The sequence below is a fragment of the Chinchilla lanigera genome, unplaced genomic scaffold (genome assembly GCF_000276665.1).
Source record: "Chinchilla lanigera isolate Chin_1 unplaced genomic scaffold, ChiLan1.0 scaffold00019, whole genome shotgun sequence".
Classification (NCBI taxonomy): domain Eukaryota; kingdom Metazoa; phylum Chordata; class Mammalia; order Rodentia; family Chinchillidae; genus Chinchilla; species Chinchilla lanigera.
The window spans coordinates 5,543,459-5,554,506 of record NW_004955420.1 but is presented as its reverse complement, the minus strand read 5'-3'; the positions used below and the strand labels follow the sequence as shown (position 1 = coordinate 5,554,506).

Sequence of the window (11,048 nt, the reverse complement as noted above, 5' to 3'; positions counted from 1 at the left end):
TTTTTTCATTAATACTTAAAAAATACAATTTTGTAACCAGTGTATTACTACATCTAGTTGTATTAAGAAGAGGAACTTCATTTTATGAAATAGAAACACATTCAAAGTAGTTTTGGGTAACCAACCACTCCAGTCAGAATACTTGAGTTCTTCATATTGAACACTTATTAGTGAAGTTAATCTGAAACTATCAATTCTCCATTTCTATTGTAGAAACTTGGTCATTAGTAGCTCTGTCAGAGAGAACAACTTTGTGTTCCTACATGTTCTGACCATAGGAGAGAAGATGTCCAGAACCTCATGGAATTTTTCTCCCAAAATAGTTTATATATAAAAATACAGCAGATTTCTTTTAATAGATAAATCTTAAGTATTATTTCAATAACTTGCTTTTACATATTCAGAAATGTAGATATAAGAACAATATTTGATGTGCAAAACCTTCTTTCTATGTACATTAAAAATACCATGTAATAATAGCTTTAGACTTGTTGCAAAGCCATAGGGGAAAAAGTCCTCAATGTCAGAAAAATCTGGGCAGATTAGAGCTTTTGCTTATAAAATTGTAAACAAACATTTTTAAAATGCCAAGAGTATCCTCAGTTCTTCGCAACCGAGACACTCTGGAACACTTCAAGTCCTGCTTTGAAGTAAACCTGAGCTGAATTAATGCTGTTCAGAACCTCTGACAGGGCTCCTTGAAGGGTGTCATTTGATGTGAGAGAGCTGCAGTGCTCCCAAACCTCCATGAGTATTGAAAACTGGCTTGTCTTCTCATCCATGTGGTACAGGATATTTCTGGAAGGAAATACGGAATACGTAAGTGCTGTACATGCAACGTGATGTTCACACCACACACTGTAATGTATTACATTGCCAAGAAGCTGTGATACTTGCAATAAATAAAAACATAATTAAAATGCAATATAACCATTTTTCAAGCCCTAATGAATTAGTGGATATACATATTGATCATCAGTAACTTTCTATATTGATGAGAGGGGGAATCAAACATTATATGCCTCAATGGGACATACTCTACAGTGTCTAGGAAATAGAACATACAGGTTTTGGTAAAAAAATATAAAAATGGAATGTGAATCTGCTGATGTTTCAAAATCTAATTGCTAATTAATATGTGGGACAAAAATACATTAAGCTGACACCATGATGTTTTCCTAGCAAAAAACAGACTGTGGAAATCGAGAGGAAAAATAACAGTATATTCAACAAATCAATTGTTATTAAAAATTGGGAAAGAAGGGGCTGGGGATTTAACTCAGTGGCAAAGCGCCTGCCTGGCAAGCGCAAGGTCGTGAGTTCGGTTCCCGGTACCGGAGAAAATCCAAAAAAAAAAAATAAAAAATAAAAAATAAAAATTGGGAAAGAACAAACTTAGATCAGAGTTTCTCAACTTCATAGTGAACTGCCCGAAAGTCTGTGTTGCGCTGGCAGCTTTGATACTTAGCAGCAGTTTTGGGCCCCCACAGGCTAGATAGCCTTAACATCCCTCCTCCAGTTTTTAGAAAAAAAGTCTCCAGATATTGCCAGTATCATTTTTAACGGGGCAAAATTGTATCTAATTGAGAACCACTGTTCTAGATTTTAAAAAAAACAAAATGCCAACCAAAAGTTATAGACTTCTCTAGATCTTTATTCAAATAAACTTTTAAAAATATGAGTAACAGTACAAAATTTAATATTGATGTTAGGTGAATATAAAGTAATTATAAATATTTTACATGTAATAACTATATTATCATGATCTTTTCTGAAATTGTCTTCATCTGCCATAAATACATGTAGCAACTTGGCAGATGAGATGCTGTTATGTGTGGAATTTTCTCTAAAATCTTTGGAAGAAGGGAAGGGGAGTGAAGTTGTAGATGTCATATATGGGATAATAAGGCTCATTAACTAATAACTGTCAAAACCGGGTAATGGAATTTGTTACACTATTCTCTCTTCTTTCTTATATCTTTGACATCGAGAAGGTCATTTACATAGAAGTGTGGGATGCATAATAACAAGATAGGGCCCTGTAACTTAGCCAAATGGCTGAGGGGATTTCATGTGGGCAAGTCTAAGACAGTCACTTTTATTCATTGATAAGAAGAGATGAAATTTGGTGGCCATTATGGAGTTATGCATCCTCAGCTTATTCTTAATGCTCACTGCAACATAGCTCTCATTAGAGCTGAAATTTCAAGCTGTAACAAGAGAAGACCTCTAAATAACTGAAGTACAATCGCCTGATTGTCACAGGGGAGACAGAAGGAATGGTGATTACAAGTGAAGGATTGCTACTGGAAAAGGTCACAGGAAGCTTCACTACGGAGAAATATTTGAAATGTGTCTTGAAAGATGATGGGAGTTAACAGTTACAAAGGTTTATGAAAAGGAAGGGGTTAGAGGAGATGAATACAGAGCCCGTGCAGGAGGACTAGCACATGCAAAGACATGAAATTATGCAATAGCGTGGCGCTCTCAGTGGAGTCAGGGTCAGCATTTCTGCGTGACCACAGCATAGGGCCAGAGTGGGCATTCACAGAAGAAGAAATGAGAGGCCAGACCATAGCCTCATCACACAGGTCCTGCTATGCCACGGGGAGCAAACTAAGCTTCTTCTTACAGGAAACCAACAAGAGATTCTAAGCAAAAGGCAAAGATAATTAGATTTTACTCCTAAGTAATCACTCTGTGTGTAACAGAAAGCCAGCTTAGAGAATAAAAAGACAAGTTGGTCCAGAGGAAAAATGAAGACACAAGTTACACAGTGATAGCTGAGTTTGAGGTAGAGAGAGTAACCAGCGCACAATTTAATTAATTTACGTTTTTCCTTGCACTGACATTAACGAGATAATTGCTTTCCTTGGTGCTCTGCCTCAGTCTCCGGCACTTCTCATGTACTCTGTGGTGGTGAGCAGGCATAGAATTCTGCCTAATCCTTGAAGCCGGAACCAGAATATCACCTTTCCTTCACTTATGCAACTATCTCTGATACTCATTTTGTCTTACCAGTGTCTTGTCCTTTCATGCTTTTAAGGATACACTATGATTGTGTTGCTTTACACTTCAGGATGAAAAATATGTTATTTTCCTTTCAAGTCTAATTCAGTACTGTCAATATAGGAAGCCTTGAGTCTTGGTGATTTACTCCACTGAAATTTGTGTCAGGTTAAAAATGGTGCTGGTAATTTAGGAGACCCTCGATAATGTTGGTACAGTTCAGGTTACTTTGCATTCTAAATCCTGACTAATATAGGCCAGCAGATATTGTATCTTTGTAGACTGCCAGACATCATGGAAAATAGGTAAGGAGGGCAGGATGAGTAAAGGCTGATCAATGGGTAATAAGACATAGTCAGACAGGAGCAAGAAATTTTTGTGTGCCACACAGTAGGGTGGCTCTACATAGCCCTGTAATAATGTACTGGATGTTTCAAAAGCTAGAAGAAAGGATTCTGAAAGTTTTACTGTAAAAAATGAAAAATGTTTGATAGAAATACCATACAATATATACATGCATCAAATCATTACATGATATCCCAGTAATATGTGCAATTTTTACACTTTTTATATGAGCTCTAAAATCTTAAAGAGTTTTTAAAACATAGTGAGGATTGATGAACATCTTATAAAAGTTTTCCTAAATATTAATGTCTCTCCATAAAAATAAGATGTCATTTTTTAAAGCCAGGAATCGAACTCAGGACCTTGTGCTTCCCAGGCAAGTGCTGCACTGCTGAGCTATATCTCATTAAAAGAGAAAAAAATAAAAGAAACCAAATAATCCAGAGGAACTTTGAATCACCTCAGGAACTTTCTAAAAAGGAGAGGAAATTCCCCAGGATGGTCTCATGTATTCTCCAACATGACTGAACCTATTTAAAAAAGTTAGCATTTCCACATTAACATAAACTTTAACTTTCATTTAAAAAAGAGTAGGTTTTTAGTGCAAGACATTTTAAAATATTATTAAAGTTAACAGCAAAACATTTAAACAAATAAATAAGTATATTATATTAATGCACATATAAGTTTTTATATAATGAAGGAAAGTGCTTTAAAAACAAAACTATTTTAAAGATAAAGTAGATTAAAGTGCATTTGAATCATTCTTTTAAAGTGTGGTCACTGTATACAATTGATACTGGTTTACCAATAAAAGAACTAAATTAGTAAAACTAAGTTTAGCTTAATAACTCAAAAACTAATTTAGTTTACTAATTTTAGTTTCTAGTAAAACTAAATTTTTAAAATAAAATTCAGTCATCTTTTATACTATTTATAATGTTTAATCATCTCTTCCCATTTTATCAATTCCATATTTAATTACAAATAATTTTATGGCCAATATATTTTCTGGACTTAAAAGTTTAGTAGATATTTTCAAAATTGTACAAAATATTTCTGTTTCTTTGGGACATATTTCTTTATATGCTCACAAACATAAATATTAGAATCATTATTATCAAGAACTGCTGCTTAAGTAAACTGTACTACTACAGTTGGAATACTATGGAGAACATATATGTTTAGTGACTTTCACACTGTTAGAACAACTTTTCCAGTTTTTCAAAACTGACACAAATTATATTTCTATATGCAGAGAGCTATAGGCACTGGATAAATTTTGGCTATTATTGATATTAAATGTAATTAAATGATATTAAAAAACATGTTCATAAAGGTTACAAGATTAACCCTTTGATGAGAATTCCTTCAGGCATGGAGAATATTTATGTAAAAATTTAGCCATAATTACTACAACATATCTAGAAGGAAAACAAAATGGAAGATTAAAAATACATTTTACATAGAATGTTCTGTGCAAGCACAAGAAATAGAATAACTGTTACTTTTTTCTTTTTGTCTTTTTGAGATAGAGTCTCGCTATGGATTTCAGGCTGTCTGGCCTTAAGCTCATTTTATAGCCCAGGCTGGTTTTGAACTCACAAAGGTCCTCCTCCCTCAGCCTCCCGAGTGCTGGGATCACAGAAGTGTACCACCGCGCCTGGCAATATGTGTATTTCTTAAAGACCAATGCAATGGTCTGGCATCTGCCAACATTTGCCTTTCTTAAGCAACACAATGATCTGCTTTTGTAATGACTATAGACAAGCTAAATGAATATAAATGGACCTTCTTTTGGCTTGTGAAATTCCACAAGGATCTAAACACGTTTTCTAAACACTACATGATTCACATACCAGATGCTTAGCAAGCTATTATGTAAGATAAAAACTCATCCATTTCTAATCAAATTGGATACAAATCAGAATAAAATTACAGAAACTGAGGTTCTAATTGACTGTACCAACCAGGATGCTTGTATCCTGATTTAAGAGAAAACCTTCAGTTTGGGTAAGGTGCTGATATAACTTAAATTAGTTTATCTGTGTTATAATAGCTGAGACACATTTTCCACCATAATACACTGCATTACCTGAAAAACAAATTGAGGATAACAAAAGCATCTTCTTAAATTTTCATCAGGAAGATCATTTCTCCTAGTGATTTTAAGAAGTGTCTCATCTTTTCCAGTTTCCCCTTAATGTACTAAAATTCATCTATTTTCACACTGGAGAGAATAAATATGTGCATTTGGCTCTTTCTGAAAAAGTACCAGCGTGTTATTTTGCTTTTAATATTTGGATTAAGACAAAAACAAAACCAAAGCATGGTTTAAATTCCATCCCAGACATTATCAAATATGTTTTTAGTTCTGAAAATTTTCTTACATATTATTACTGTATTAATCCTAAATACCCCATGATCATCTTTGCAAAGCAAAACTACTATCCTACCATTTTAAATGTGCAATTACTTCTTGCCTTTGAAAAATTATAATTAGATCAGTGATTTTGATGGATGCTTCTAAAACAAAAGCGCTTTGTATTCTCAGGTAATGTATGAAAATTAAACTTTAGTCAGAGTTTAAAGATTTAACAGAATATATCACATTACAGTGCACAAATGTGTCTCTCTTTCCCTATTATGGGCTAGTATTTTCAGGTTCAGGCAGATTGGGAATAGTCCCATGCCTGGCTGAAAAATAGAATAAAATGAAAAGTGAGAAAATACAGTTGAATTTCCCATGTTAAGAATCTGTACTTTAGAACCACATGGTGCTGTGTTCCTTAGTAAAACATTCCTGCTCTTAAATATACTTGCTTTAGTCCAATTTAGAAAAGTTTCCCTGGAGATAGAATGGGACCCTGTTAGCATAGGACTAATTCAATAAATCACCATCTTATTTGCATACACACAGCATGTATCTCAGTATGGCATATAGAGACATCAGACCTAATTAAAATATTATTTAATTGAAATCATTTCAGAAGTTATCATGTTTAAAGTAACATTAATGCCACCCTCATGCCTACCTTCCCTCATCTGTAACAATTTGGATCTTACAAATGTAATTCATACAGTCATCTGACCCACACACAACACAAAGAGACTACTAACAGGAAAAATGTAATACTTTACTGATGACAGTAATGAAATTACAACACACATCACTCATTTTAATGGGTCTGTCTCAATGACACATCACGGTGACCAGGAAGGAAGAGCGCCCAAATCAGAAACATAATTAATAACTCCCAGCAGCATCAGTGAAGGAGACAAAGTATCTTTACTCACTGACAAATCTTTCCCATTCAACTAAGGCAAAAGAAAATGGAAAAACCGAAGTTTGAAACAAAGACATTTAAAATTTTCATGAGTCATTTCTGTGTGTGTGAATTTGTAAATTAGTGACAGAAATGATGGCTCCCTTTCAGATGTTCTTTCTTATATTCATAAACAGACATAGGAAACTACCCATTGTAAAACTGAATTAACATTCATTATACCTCATGTTGAGAAACTCCTCAATGAAATCATACTAAGTCATTTCTTTCAAATCAGACTGCTGAAGGTGGAGGAAAAGGCCAATTTAATTTCTTACAGTTGCATTAATTCTTTCAGGGATTGCATAAGCTGTATTCTACAGTTAACAGTAGATTACTATATTTATGTCATATATTAGAAAACATTATTTGACTTAGATACAGTTGGCACTGGGGTGGATAGCTCAGTGGCAGAGCACATGCTTAGCATACTCAGTGCCCTGTGTTCAATTCCCAGCACCCCTCCCCCATGAAGTGCAATTATTTCCCTGTCTGTGTTCAGGTCTCTTTAAACTATGGCTTTACCATCCACTGCATCAACAGTGAGGGATTTCCTCACCTTGAAAACCTGAATGTAGTTTTGCAACTCAGTCAAGAGATCCTCAGCTAAAACCAGAAGCACACAGTTGGGTCCAGCCTCAGTGGCCATAGGGCTGATGCATTAGTTAAACCAGAACTTCCTTCTCTGTTCTCTCTTCATAAATTGACAACCCCATGTGTGGTGTGGATTAGAGAGCTCCTTAAAAGACGAGTTAAATTCAGAGAACTGCAAGAAAAGCATTCTTAACACAAGGTATGTAGTACAAAGGTAAGTTAACCATGTTGATTAATTAAAACTTTTTCATTGTTTTAAAAGTTCTAGGTGGAATTTTTGCACTAAACAAAAGCACAGTGAACCATCATTATGAGCTGACTGTTTGTATACTCTCCAAATTCATGTCTTAAAGCCCTAACTTACTCCCCATGTCATAGTACCAAAAAGTAAGAGCTCTGGGAAGTAAGTAGGTTTGGATGAGGTCATGAGGGTGGAGCCCTCAGGTTGGGATCAGTGCCAATATTAGAAGAGGAAGAGAGACCCAAGCTTCCCTCTACTGTGGAAAGATGCAGCAAGGCCAGTTATCTGTGTCCCAGGAAATGGGTCTCTACCAAAACCCCACCAAGCCGGCACATTGATCTTGGGTTCCCAGCTTCTAGAATTCTAAGAAATAAATGTTTGTTATTCAAGTCATCCATTCCATTGCATTTTACCTTACACAGTTTTAGCTAAGGAAACATTATAGCAAACTCAAGAAATAATATGGATCATTTTGCTGAGTTACAGGCCAAGAAATACACAAAACTAATCGCATTTGCTTCCATTATGATTAAATATATATATATATATATATAAAAAACTATGCAACTGTGTTCTGTGCAGTGACTGCAAGTCTTCTCCATCCATCTAGCCACATCGGTTTTCAAGAGAAATATCCTGAGTAGGAAGATATCTTTCAGAATATTTAAGTAAGACTCCCCTCCCATTATGTAGTGCTTGATGGTGTTTACCAACAAATAAAAATTATATTCTATGAGGTTAAAAGGGGGACAGAAATTAGAGGAGCACTATCACAATTTCTTAGACCCTTCCAGAATTTAAAGAAAATGGTAATACTATTTACCAATATTTTTTTATGCTCATGGTTGGTTTTGATTTTATTTCCATTACACTGCCTCTAATTGCTCATCTCAGTCCTAATGTATGACTTGAATCTCAATATGTAAATAATCATACTTTTCTTCTTATTTTGTACTCATTTCTGAGTATTTCACCTTCCTCTTAGTAGATAACAATGTGACACTCCAAGGGCAATTCCATTTGAGTACTCTACAGGCCTCTGACAATTAATAAGGATGCATTTCCTTTAATCAAATGCCCCAAATATTTGCATTTTCCCTTTCACCATTATTCTTTTAGTTATCTTCATTACCTTTGGTAAACAGTAATGCTCAGGCCTCCCTCAAATTCAAACAAAACAGCTAATTCAGGTTTTATTTTCATTTATATTTGATTCAAATGAAAAGGATGTGAATGATTTATTTTGAAAAGCTCCACTCTAAAGTTCATAATTTAGGTATATCAATTTAAGTGAGTAATTGAGCCAATATTGACCTTTTTCACTCTTCCTACTCAACACCCTCACTAAACACCTAAAATAAATAAGTTACCATATTAAGTGCTCAGGTGTACAAAAGATAAGTTTTATCTACATTGGAAGCCAAGCACATAGTAAGTAAAAATTCTTTTTAACTTTTGTTCATATATTAAAATATTATGTGGGATGAAATTATATAATTTCATATTTAGTATTTTCCATTTATTCTGTTTATGTTAGACTTAAAAATATTGGTTTTCTATGTGTAATCCTGTATAGTCTTTACACATTATACCATATAGTCTTTGTATATTATGTCATATAATCTTTGTATATTACACTATAATCTTTTCCATCATGTCATGCAATCTATAGATATTCTAAATGGTGCTCAATGTATGCCTTACAGTTTGGGAGAAAACTCCAAGAATAGTTCTTGATGGTAGTTAAACTTTTATTTGAAAACTATGGTTATGGTTTTTTTCACCTAAGTAATTTAGATAATTCATTTCCTTAACACTTGCAAATGATTGCTTTAAGGTAAAACTACATGATTTGTTTTGGAAGACAAGTGTATTATTCAGGATTTACACTTCAAAATCAACTGAAAACTGTAATCCTTTTTTAATATTCCAGGGGTCTCTTAATCTAGTTAAACTGACAGTTGAGATTCACTGGCACAGATGGGTATTTGCTGGTCTCCTGTTCTCAAATTAATTTGATCATCTGGTATCAGAACCTACATCCTCCATGGAAAGTGTCTCTTAGAGCTCAGTTGGAAGGAGAGGATGCCTCTCCCTCCAGCAGGGGTTGGTTATTGGCTTTATACATTTTGTATCAGAGTTAGGGTAAGGCAAGTGACCTATGCTCAACCAAGTGGATGACCCTTCCTAGGACTCTTAACTCTGATAGAGTTGAAGCAGAGCTACAGGGCCAGTTCAAGATTATTTCTTCTAGCTGTTGGTCAAGACTCAGGTTATGGCAGAGCAAATACTGAGAAGGAGAGATGCTGCCATGCTGGAGGAGTATCCCCAATTCAGTGGCTACAAGTGTGAGGTCTCAGACATTAGTGTCCTAACCTAACAGTTAAGACAGTAATGTACCAAGAAGTTGTGAACAAATTTACTCAGTGAAGAATAGTGCTAGAGTTCATTTACATTATTAATTTTCTGTCCTACTTTCAAAGAGAATATTTAGTAGGTTAACATCTGCAACAATTCCTTAAAGTATAAAATGCAGTCTTAATAGTTCCATGAGTAGTTTCACATTAAAAATTGTACATTGAGTATGTTCAACCTGTTAGTAGGTACAACAGGTCAATCACTTTGCTTTATTTTTACTTTTCCTTCCAACTAATACTAATGAAGCATTACAGTATCTCATTGATTTTTAAGTATAGATCATGAATAATATATTTATTATCCAAAAAAAGCAGGTATTTTTACCCCAAAGTGATCGTTTTATATTCTAAGTCTCTGGGTTTCCCTATTTGTGCAATCTGAATGAATTGAATATTTTCTACATTTTCCCTTTACTAAATGCTTTACTCTATGGTCATTGTTTAAGAAAGGGCCCAATCTGTTCTCAATCAATTAAGTTATACTTAATGAAAACAATTAAAATTTATGTGTACTTTAATTAATTACTCTTTTAATTAGTTCTTTTGGGAGATACATGCCACTATTTGAAAGACAAGCTAGCTTTTGATGTTATTGACTTTATTCAATGGGTTGAATTAACTGGCCATTTATTACCACCTTCTTTCTTAAAGTGTAATAATTAATATATGTAAAAAAAATAGTACAGGTATCTTTTAACTGGACCCTTCGGAGCTGTGGTCCTCAATTAAGAGAAAGAAATCTAATGCATTCTTCATGCTCAACATCTCTATACAAGTCACCTTGACATTTTTTCTATGTTTAATGAATGCTCTGGCAGACATGTTAATCAAATATTTGGAAAATGGTGTCACTCGATGAATTCTCAGCTGTATATAATCCAAATCCTCTAGTAGTACAATATGTTTTCAGTCTAAGTTGTATAAATGTCAGGTATTGTTCAGATTACAAAATTTGGATTATAACAGAGAAGGCAAATCCAAGAAAGCCTATATGTTTGCAAAAATAGAAGTGTTTGCAACCCTCTAGTCCCATTGTATCCAAGATTAAGAATTTAGAACAATTAAAATTTAGAACCGTTAAAAAAATTTCATTGACTCTTTCTATACACCCCCATA

General features: G+C 34.1%; 1 protein-coding gene across 2 annotated transcripts in view; it reads right to left on the bottom strand.

Moving 5' to 3' along the window:
- Positions 1-350: 350 nt before the first annotated feature.
- Positions 351-11,048, bottom strand: part of Naaladl2 (N-acetylated alpha-linked acidic dipeptidase-like 2) — a gene marked incomplete in the record, with an annotated part of 1,228,826 nt that continues 1,218,128 nt past the window's right edge. For both annotated transcript variants that reach the window (XM_005383020.2, XM_013513456.1), the window contains 1 exon segment: positions 351-798. In XM_005383020.2, coding sequence (XP_005383077.2) covers positions 600-798 — 199 coding nt within the window.